The sequence below is a fragment of the Amia ocellicauda genome, chromosome 11 (genome assembly GCF_036373705.1).
Source record: "Amia ocellicauda isolate fAmiCal2 chromosome 11, fAmiCal2.hap1, whole genome shotgun sequence".
Lineage (NCBI taxonomy): Eukaryota > Metazoa > Chordata > Actinopteri > Amiiformes > Amiidae > Amia > Amia ocellicauda.
The window spans coordinates 26,173,029-26,184,286 of NC_089860.1; the positions used below are offsets into that span (position 1 = coordinate 26,173,029).

The 11,258-nt window shown below is 46.3% G+C and overlaps 1 protein-coding gene across 1 annotated transcript; it reads left to right on the forward strand.

The window, feature by feature from the left end:
• Positions 1–48: 48 nt before the first annotated feature.
• Positions 49–9,726, forward strand: bmp8a (bone morphogenetic protein 8a). The gene is made up of 7 exons (XM_066717209.1): positions 49–1,132; positions 2,276–2,480; positions 2,814–2,962; positions 3,090–3,311; positions 5,248–5,327; positions 6,986–7,096; positions 8,725–9,726. The coding sequence occupies exons 1-7, from the start codon at positions 577–579 to the stop codon at positions 8,872–8,874; spliced, it is 1,473 nt and encodes a 490-aa protein (XP_066573306.1). The 5' UTR covers positions 49–576; the 3' UTR covers positions 8,875–9,726.
• Positions 9,727–11,258: the final 1,532 nt, after the last annotated feature.

The following is an 11,258-nucleotide window of genomic DNA, read 5'->3' on the forward strand; positions in this document are numbered from 1 at the left end:
TCTTTCTAGAAAGAGGGAGAAGAAGAGCTTGAGAAGGGAAAAGTTAGGGAGCAATAGAGCAATTGAGAGATAGACAGAGGAAGGGAGGAGGACCGAGATAACGAGAGATATATTTAGATAGAGAGATTAGAAACTGTGTCTCTCTCTCTCTCTAATCACTGCCACACAGACTGCAGCCGCAGAGAGAGGGAGAGACACTCAGTAACGGAGACATACTAGGTGAAAGACAAGAAGAGACAGAGGGACTGAGAGGCAACGAAAAGGAGAGAAACAGAAACGGGGAGAGACGAAGAGAAACTGAAAAGAGATTGTGCCTGGCTCACACAGGAGACGGAGAGGTTTAGAAGGACACTCGTGCAGCTGTAGAGTAGAGGAGAGAGAGAGAGCGCGAGGGAGGGAGGACGTGAAATAGTGAACTAAGGGAGAGTGAGAAAGAAAGGCAAAGGGAGCAGGAAAGATAGAAACAGAGGAGAAGAGAGCAGGAAAGAGACTGATAGAGAGAAGGGAGGAGGAAAGAGAGAGAGAAAAGGATTTTTTCTTCTATCCAAGGGGGAGGAATTTAACTCACTCTTGGACATGGCGAGAGTGGCCTGCCGTCTGGACGCAGGAAGCGGCTCCCACTCCCACTCCAACTCCAGTGGGCACACTAACCAGCACACAGCGGACACAGGCAGGCGGAGGAGCGGCTGCCACCAACAGGAAAGGAACCGCCAGCACCAGGAGTCGGGGCTGCACGGGTGGCCGTTACCCTGGCCCCTCTCCCTCCCCCTGCTGGCATTGCTGCTGCTGCTGCTGGGGGGCTGCTGGAGTGGTGCGGAGGGCAGGGAGCCACACTCCAGCTTCCTGCAGAGGAGACTGAGTGTGCGGGAGCGCAAGGAGATGCAGAGGGAGATCCTGTCCATCCTGGGGTTGCCCGGGCGACCACGGCCCCACCCCCCGCTGCGCCCCCCATCTGCCGCCCCCCTGTTCATGCTGGACCTGTACCATGCTGTGTCGGCCGGCGTGGAGGAGGAGGGGCCCTGGGGAGGTGCCCTCCCGGCCCACACTGGCCTGCCCACGCTCAGCACACACACCCCTCCGCTGGGGGCAGTGGTCAGCGAGGCGGACACTGTCATGAGCTTCGTCAACGTGGGTGAGTAGTGGGGGTTGGAGGCAGAGTGATGGGGAGGGAGGGAGGATGTGTATGAGGCTGTTTAGGTGGGAGTTATGGCTGTAGGCGGGGGGGTGTGGGGCAGGTGGAGGTATGTGTGTGACGTGGGGAGGGCAGCAGGGGTGGTGTGTAAGAGCTTGTGGACTTGGGCGTGTCTCTCTAGTGTCCTCGGCTCCAAAAACTGCAGACATCACTTCCTGTAGCTCTAATTGCTGACCACACACGCGCACGTACACATGGAGACACAGAAACACACACGCACTAACCCACAACCATATACCAATACTGCAAGATGTGTTGACCTAACACGCAGGCAGACAGACAGATACTCAGACAGTTCCTGTTATGCAGCCAGTCTAGTGTGATTGTTATCTGGGTCTGAATTATAAATCCTCAAATCTCTTCCTGCCCCCTCCTCACCCCGGGGATGCTGGACCCTCAGGCAGGGAGAGAATGAAGCAGGGGGGGCAGTGATAGTTGCTGTGGTGACTGCTATTTTATCCATCCCATGTTGTTGCTGTGGATGTATCCTGTATTCCACCCCTGATAAAGTCTCCACCATTCTCACCCTGGTATCAGGCATTTCTTACAGGGATCTGACAGCAAAACTCTGTAGCTGACTTAAGAATATGTTGTTTTGTTGGAGTTGTTTATTAACAATGAAGATAGATAGATATCACACCCACTCACTTTCTATCACACACACTCTCAGAGTAGCACAGTCCCAGTGTAAACACTCCTCAGTCAGGGCAGGCAGAGCAGCCAGGGCCTGGGCAGGGAAATGACAGGTCTGCGAGGGGCACGAGCCGCACACAGCCCAGATTACAGGCCCGCCGGAGCACCGGCCCATCATTAACACAACATGAAAGGCCCAAACAGAAATACAACTGTTTAAAAATAAAGCCCGGAGGCCTCTCTAAAAATACTCCCCAGACCTTGCAATTAGTGGCAGGCAGAGAGAGGCAGCAGCTGCAGCAGGGAGAGCAGAGAGTGGAGAGGAGAGGGCTGGGCTGGGCTGTATAGTCCTGTCTTCCGTATATCGATGGCAATGAAAGTGAACTTGTCTCTACCTCTCCCTCTCCCTCGCCTTCACCCTCACCCTCTCTTTGTCCCACTCTCTCTCAGTGGAGCAGGAGCGGGACTTGCTGCAGCCCAAGCCCTACTGGAAGGAGTTCCGCTTCGACCTGACGCCGCGGCCACCACTCCCCCGGGGCGAGACTGTCACCGCCGCGGAGCTGCGTGTCTACAAGAGCCCAGGGCTGGGCCGACGCTCGGCCAACCACACCCTGCATATCAGCGTGTATGAGATAGTGAGGGAGAGGAGGGACAGGTGAGATCGAGAGAGAGGTTATGGGGAATGGGAGAGGGAGAGGGGGAGGGGGAGAGGGAGATAGATGGAGGGGAGGGGAGGGGGAAAGGGTGAGGAGAGGAAGGGGGAGAGTGGGAGAGAGAAGAGGATGATATGATATAGGGAAGGAGAAGAGGGACAGGAGGAAGGGAGGGAGGGAGGGACATATGGGTTGAGAGAAGGGATGAGGTGGAGAGAAAGAAGGGGGACAGAGACATGAGGGAGTGATGGAGGGAGGAGGGGGGGGTCTGCTGTTGCTGCTTGGCTGCTGATTTCATGACCTATGATGCACACACTGGTCTTCCACCCCCCCAGGGAGCCAGAGCTGGTGCTGCTGGACATGCAATCTGTGCCGGGAGGGCAGGAGGGGTGGCTTGGGTTTGACGTGACGGCCGCCAGTAACCGCTGGCTACTGCAGCCCAGCAGGAACCTGGGGCTGAGACTGTATGCAGAGAGTGAGGAGGGTAAGAGTGAGAGGGGGTGGGGGGGAGAGATGTTTTATATTTTCTTTATAATACCTTTATTTGAATCATATACTGCAAAAATAATTCACTCTCTCCATCTCCCTCTCTCTCTCCCTCCCTGCCTTAGACCGCTCTCTGTCTCCAGGCTGGGTGGGGCTGGTGGGGAGGCGTGGCCCTCGCTCCAAGCAGCCATTCATGGTCACCTTTTTCCGGGCGAGCCAGATTGGCCCCGCCCCTGCCCCGCCACGCACCCCACGCGCCCTGCGCACCCACAGCAACCATGCCAAGCAGAGCAAGAAGAAGATCAAGTACGACCTCCCACACCCCAACCGGCTGAATGGCATCTTCGGTGAGAGGGAGCGGGAGCGAAAGGAAGAGGGAGGGAGAGAAAGACAGAGAGGGAGTGTGTGAGAGATTAGTTTCCCAACAGTGCTGTGTGGGGGTTCTGTGTGTGTGTTTTAGGTGGGAGGGGATTTTCATGGGAAACTACTTCTACTGATAGTCAGGTTTTAAGTGAGGATGGGTGGGGTTGGTTAATTTAGATTGTGTTACAGCAAATAGTGTGTTCTCTCTCATTCTGTCAATTCATTTTTTCAATTCAATTTGCTTTAGTGGCATGACCAAATACAAAAAGCAGAAAACAGTTTTGTGTCACTCACTGTCACTCATACAGTGGCAGGCAGCAATAAACAGTGTTTCGCATTGTCAGGGAGTCCTGTGAACAATGGGTTAATGTTGTTTTTCCTAGTAAGGGCAATGTGTTTTTTACATTTTGTAGTAAAAAGCAGCTCTGTCTCTATTTCATTGAGCTGGCACGACCACTGTTCTCTTGGTAGCCATGATTTTTCGTACTTTTTCAGTGGCCAGGTTTTGCTCACTGACTCCGTCTCTTTTTTCATCAGGTATCATGGCAGATAGTATTGCATTATGCTTTGTGTTTGTTTGTGAGTCGCAATAGCTAATGTAGTTATGTTTTTGTTGTTGACTGTTGTTGAGTTGATCTTATAGTGATCTGGTCTTGAGGCTGTAAGGTGTTAGTAGGGGTCAGTTAACTTCTTTTGAGTTCTGATTCAGTGGATATTGGCCCTGCATGCATTGTTTATAGTTTGTCTCAGTACATGCAAGAGATTGTTTTACTAAACTCGGCATGCAGGGTTTCAATTGGGTCTCATTGAGAAAAATCTTGTTTTGTAAGTGGACACACCTCACTGCCATAGAGGGTAATGACTTTAAGCCAATCTCTTTGTTTTAATGTGAATTTATCAGTTTATGGCATAGAATGCCAGGTTTACATTTCTGGTAGAACAAACCTAAATGATAATCTATGTGATGTATCCCTAATGTGAGGTTGTATCTATTTCCCTGAGATCTGGATTGTTTATTTATTTATTTATTTTTAAGCATTCTTCTGGTCTTCAGTGGGCCAAAGTAGAACCAGGTCATCTGAACAGAGCAGGAATTTCATTTCAGTATCCTGCAGAGTGAGGCCAGGTGCTGCAGAATGCTCCAACATGGTGGCCAACTCATTAATATAGATCAGTGGTTCTCAAACCTGTCCTGGAGTACCACCTACCCTGCTGGTTTTTGTTCCAACCAGCTCTCAATTACTTAACTGAACTAATCATTTCCTAAATCAGAGCCTTTTTATTATTTGTAACAGTAGGGGTTTTAAGTTAAGTATACATTTGTATAAACAAATGATTAAGGAGCCAACATTTTATAAGTTACACAATTTGACAGAGTCAAATGTAATCAAATTACTTACATTAAGCATTCAATTCAATAATTAAGAGCTCAGTTGGAACAAAAACCAGCAGGGCAGGTGGTACTCCAGGACAGGTTTGAGAACCGCTGATATAGATGTTAAACAGTTGTGTTCATGATGCAGCCCTGACTCTCTCCACACCCGTCTGAAGAAATCTGTTTAGTTGTCAATTTTGATTCTGTATGTATTACAAGTGTATATTGATTTAATTGTTAATGTTTTACCCCTAAAGCACTTTCAATTACTATGTATAATTGACCTCTGTGCCACATTGAGTCAAATGCTTTTTGGAAATCTTTAAAACAAGCACTTTTTAAATTATTGTGCTTAACAGATTTGTCGATTGGTGTGTGTAGGGTGTAAATATGATCAGATGGATTATGGAAAGAATCCAATTTGACTTTTACTCCAGAGACTGTGCTTAGTAAGTCAGCGAGTCTTGTGCTGGCTGATCCTGCCCCAGGTTACTGTTCACACAAAATGCCTCTGTAATTTCCCTCCCTCTCTCTGTGTCTCTCAGATAACAATCACATCAACAGTGACAGGCAGGTGTGTAAGAGACATGAGCTGTATGTCAGTTTCAGCGACCTGGGCTGGAAGGTAGGTGTCCTCCCCCTGCCGGAAATTAATTCAATTTCAATTTGCTTTATTGACATGACAAAAATACTTGTATTGCCAAATTTTTTACCTTTATTATTATAAAAAAAAAAAATTAACACAGAAATCATACAATAAACAACATTCCAGTAAATAATCAATATCTGTGACACAGACAATATAGGGTGTTTTTCAAAGCCTCCCCAGCTGAACACAGGTGGGAGGGACTGTTCTAATACATTTTATATAAAAAAAAGTTGTTCCTTCTGTGGAAATATTTTTCACAGTTCAGAAGAGGCAGTATCTGGTCAGGACCTGCCTCTGCTGTGTGTGTCTGACCGGCACCAGGTGTTCTGCCAGGGTGTAGTTTCATTTTAGGGTCCGACAGCACTCCAGTGTGTTCTGTGTTAGTGTTGGTGTCCCAGTGGTCCAGGTGTTTTATAATCTGGTCCAGTGCAGTTGGGCAGTGCTGTCCTGTAGCCGACTGACCGCAGTGTTGCTCTGCTCAGTGAGCTTCAGGACCGCCTGGCCGAGGGACTCTTCTCTGGGCCGAACTCTTGGTGTTGCAGGGCTTTGTGATGGATTTTTTAAATTACCATTTCAGTGCTCTTTTTTGAATGTTAATAATTAGTGGATAAAGGCCCAATTCAGCCCTGCATAACTTTCAATGTATATGTTCTGTGGGTGAACTGCTGGTGGGTGATTGGTCCCCACACTTCACAGCCTATCTAAAGAAATTGTCTGAATTGTACTTCAGAAGATTTTGAGCCAAATTTTACAGGAGGATTAATATTATAGAGCCTTCTCTTTATGGCACAAAACACAAGGTCACAGCTCCCAGAGGCTCTGGTGGGCAGACCCAGCTGTATAAAGCTGACAGTGCTGCCCAGACAACAGAGGCTTTCTCCTGGACTATCATGACTCGGGTTTTGTTGGTAGTTACTGCCAGGGCCCGGGTCTGACAGTGCTGCTGCAGCTGACTGGCTTTGCTGAAGCCCCTGGTCAGTGTCATGTGGAGAGAGACCAGGGTGTTACATCTGCTCTCCATACTTCCCCAGTTCACCTCCAGAGGTCATCATCTCAGCACCATGTGCACATGCACCATCAACTCTTTGCTCCCACTGGACCTACAGTACTCATCCCTGTCCCCTGCTTCCCTCTGCTCTGTATTTAAGCCCTGTTCCTTTGATTCAATGCTAACTCTTGTTAGTTTCTTTGCTGCATTTCTAAGCATTATTTCTGTTTCATGATCTCCCATTTACTGACCATCACTTGCCTTCCTGTGTTTTGTTTCTTGGATTTTCCTTTGCTGTACACTCGATCGACTGACCTTTGTGACCCCGACCAAGAACCTTGCCAGTTCCTGAACCAAGCCCATTCCTGCGTCCGAGTTCTCTATTACCCTGTCTCTCTGTGTAGACGACTCTGACACAGGGGCCTGCTTCCCCCCTCTCTGCCTTTCCCTGTGTGTCTCCCTCACGGTCGGTCGCTCCCTCTCTGTCTCAGTCTCCTTCACTGTCTTTCTCTCTCTCTTACCCAGGAATTACTGCTGCAATGTTGTTCTATGTGAAGAACAAAATACATTTAAATACATTTGAAGTTAGATAAAAATACAAATGTAAAGAAGTGTTAGTGAAAGGTTACTCTCCTGTGTCCTGCAGGACTGGGTGCTGGCTCCGCAGGGCTACTCGGCGTTCTACTGTGACGGGGAGTGTCTCTACCCCCTGGGCTCCTGCATGAACGCCACCAACCATGCCATGATCCAGCTAGTGGTGAGTCTCTCCGTGTCTCAAGTTCTTATCATTACCTGTTCTATATTAAGGATCTGTATTTTGTATTGTGCTATTGCAAGGTCTTCATTAGAAGTCTGCATGGAAGACTTTATTTTGAGAAATCCTCCTAATTCTTCTGCTTCCATCTGTCTAAACACAAACTCTTCCTACCACTCATGTTATACTCACACTAACCTTTGTACAGTGGTTCATCATGATACCAAGTGGCTTGTGCTTCTTGTACAGATACATCAATAATTACTGAACACACCGAACATCCCATTGAAAACAATGCAGGGGGCTCCAAACTAGACCTTTAACTCAGCAAAGTTAAAGTTTTGAGTGACTGCCCCCTCACGGTTTTTTTCTACCATACCTAAGAACCCACATTTCAAGAAACCTGACAATTAAAAGAACAGTTGCCAGATATTGCACTAATGTTGGCTAAATATGTTAATTATCAAACATAGCCCAAATCAACTCTGTTATCCAGAAATACTAGGAGCATTACATTTGATTAAAATATGTGTCTTCCTGCTCCTTCTGACAATTAGTGATTGGCAGTTCGAGTAATTTTACTGAATCCATTAAATTGATTCAGTTCTTTCTAGTAAATTAAGCCTAATGTCTTCATTTGAGTCACTGAAACATAACTCAAAGTTCTTGGTTGCCTATGTGGAAGCAGTTTGATTAATCTGAGTTAATGTCATAGGTTTGTTTGAACAGGAACCCACAAAAGAAAATTGTTGTGTAATTTGTGTGCATAAGTACGAACTTTACAGTTTAATATACTGTAACCCAATTAAACACTAACATATCATTGTACACATTAATTGCAGTCAAATACATACACTAGTACCATTTCTATTAGGATGTTTTATATTATAGTCGTTGCTGGACATTTCAGAAAGTTTAAATTCATATGACTCAATTCATAACTTGGCAGGTTTCTTTAGGGGGGGGACACACATCTCTATCTTAAAGAGGGGGTAGCGAACTGAACTAGCCAGCTGTTCATCTTGAACTACTCAGACTCGTTGATGAACGACTATACAAAATAAATTATAGCTTGTGTTTATTTTAAAATAATTATATAACAGGGATAAACTATACATGTGTAACAAGCAAAACCCTAATACCCAATTACTGTGTGACACTGTAACCCTCCGATTGCAGGTTAGAGGCCATAATGGAAGGTTTAAGCTAGCCGTGGCACTTCAGCGGCAAAAGAATAACACCATTGTGCAATGAGCACATTTTGTAGTTTCCCATTTATCAGGGCAAGGTCACTTCAAAACACTCAACTTTCCACACAAAGGCACAGTGTACAAAATAAAAACATTAGGATATGGCCAGCAGTTTTAAACAAATTAAATTTTTGGTAACAAAAGTACAATTGTTAATATCAATTCATGTGGTTGGTATAGTTTTTTTTTTTTAGATCGACAAATCCTATTGGAAGTACACTGGTATGCTTTTCTTCTTATATGTGGCTTTTGATATAAAAGTCAGATGGAATTGTTGATTATTACTAATTTGATTATCAGATTTGATTATTAAATGGATGTGTTGTTAAGCGTTATTATTCTTGTTCATGTTGAATGATTAAGTTGTGTCTGTGTGTCCAGGTGCACCTGCTGAAGCCGGACGAGGTCCCAAAGGCGTGCTGTGCCCCGACCAGGCTGAGCCCCATCTCAGTGCTGTTCTATGACGACAACAACAATGTCATCCTGAAGAAGCACCGTAACATGGTGGTCAAGACCTGTGGCTGCCTGTGAGGCACTGCGTGCACACACTGTATACTGTACTACCTACACATTGTATTATACACATACACTGTACTATACACACTGTACTATATATACAGTATATGCTAACAGACACCCCACCTACACAGTACTCCACACACACTGTACTATACACACTCACTCTGCACACTGTCTGAACTGATCACAACAGATTCTACACTGACCCTATACACAAACACACACACACTCTGACAACAGTCCAGACAGCAGCAGTGCCACAGGTGGGATGGGCACCTTGACCAGCTGCTGCAGCTTCCGTCTGTCTCTGTGAATTAAGACTGGAATAAGGAGTGCCAGGGTGTGTCTGACCCCCCGGCTGTGTGCTCCAGGGTAGTGAGTGTGAGGGAACAGTGTGCAGTAGTGTGGGTGCAGTCGTCAGGGCTCTGGCCGTCGGGTGAGACACTGCTGCTGGAAGCGTGAACAAAGGTGTTGCCCTGAGATGGCAGCAGACAACACCCCACCTGTACGACTGGGCACTGGTGTATGTGGCTGCAGGCAACAGCCAAACAAATTATAAATAAAATAAAGATGGTGATGATGACAAATGATGAACAGGGTATTTTATCTTTTAAACAGAGACGGTGGGGGTGAGGCACACAAATACTTGGCATCAGGCATTAGCAAGCCTCAAACACAGGGATAGATACTGGTTGGCCAGGTACCACAGTCTGTGTCGTCTTGTTTTACACCTCCCCAGTTTGTCCTGTGCCGTTTCCTTGCTTCTAGATTGTCCTGTGAAGAGTCATTGTGTAGCTTCTGTTAATTTTGCATCTCTGTGCTGAGGCTCTTGTATATGTTCAATAAATACCTATAGTGTGTTTCCCCGATGAAGTTTCTGTGGACTGGTAACTTGCAGTGTTGCTGTACATACAACTAATAAAGTCCTTTACAAATGGAGGATTGTGTTGAATTTGCGGTTTTGAACGAAAACAAAAATCAGCTGTTAGATCAGGGCAGAGTGAAGAGCTGTCTGTGTGTTAAAAAGAGGCCAATATAAAGAGTGGTGTAGCAGTGTAAATGCATAGTGTTGAGGAGGAGACGTCGTTATAAACAGATGTGTCACAAAGCCAATCGTGTTGGAAACTAAGCTGATGTAGAGTGTCTTTCAGTTGTATTTATTTATGCAAGAAGACAGCTCTCACCTGCCCTACATAACCTTCTCTCTATGCCCCACGCTCTCAAGAGCACAGCCTCCTACACTCCTCTAGTTCTGCTTGTGTCTGTTCTGGGACCTCCACCCCACTTCACACTACACATGCAACAATCCATCGCCACCCAGAATGCACTGCAGCATCTTAGTGTGCACCCTAAAACTGCTGACCATCACATAGAAGCTGAACCCAAAGCCTGCACTAGTAATGGAGGCCTGCAGGGAACCCACAGTACAAATCCACTGGCCTAACAAACTGCAACAACTACCACCATTACTACAAACCACATCGCCAGCCTCCAATTCAAATTTCAGTACTGTAACACCCTACTTCTCCTCTTGTCCCTCACCCATAGAACACCCAAACAGCACCTGCACAACTTCAAAACCCTTTCACTATATTTGTAAACCACCACCGCAAATACAATCGGCACTTTTACACGGCTTTACACATGCACTGCAATACTTACAGGTGACCGCAGGCCCTTAAAACATACAAAATAAAGAGAGAACCTACCTTAACGACAATCCAGGCATTTACTCATGACGCCAATCCTCAAAACAGCACCAAAGCAACAACTCATTAATTGAGGCCAATTAACCTAATCTCACACACTCTAATGAGGGACACCTGGATTTGAATGGCATTACCCCCCCTCCTCAGGCATACCTTCAGGATTCTTCGAGTCCATGTGCCAAGGCTGGGTTCAACCTCCTATTAAAAAAAAAAAAGACAGACAGACACAATATACTCACCCGCCCCACAGTAGAGGTACCACACAGACGTGGTAAACAATGAGGAAAAGAACGCCGTTTGGTCATCGAGTTTGACACCAGACTCGTCTATTGGAGTCGAGGGTGAGGAGGCCGTGCAGGGACGGTCCCTAGTCCCCTTAAGAAGACGGTAAGGCCTGATTGGAGGCTTGTCTAGGCAGCGGAAGAAGGATGGAGCTTCCTCAGCTGAGACACAAGACTTCCCTCTCTTTGGTCAAAGCACAGACCCCTCCCATCTTTCTATTCTTGCATTTCTATTTTAAAAAAACAATTATCCTTGATACACAGAAATCCTCAGTTATCCCAAGAATCACTCAAAATAAGTCTATGGGATAGGCTGCTTATCTCGGCACTTAATATGGTCTATTTTTTTTATTTATTTTTTTACACATACACATCGTACATAGGGCACCGTTTCCCTTCTTACAAT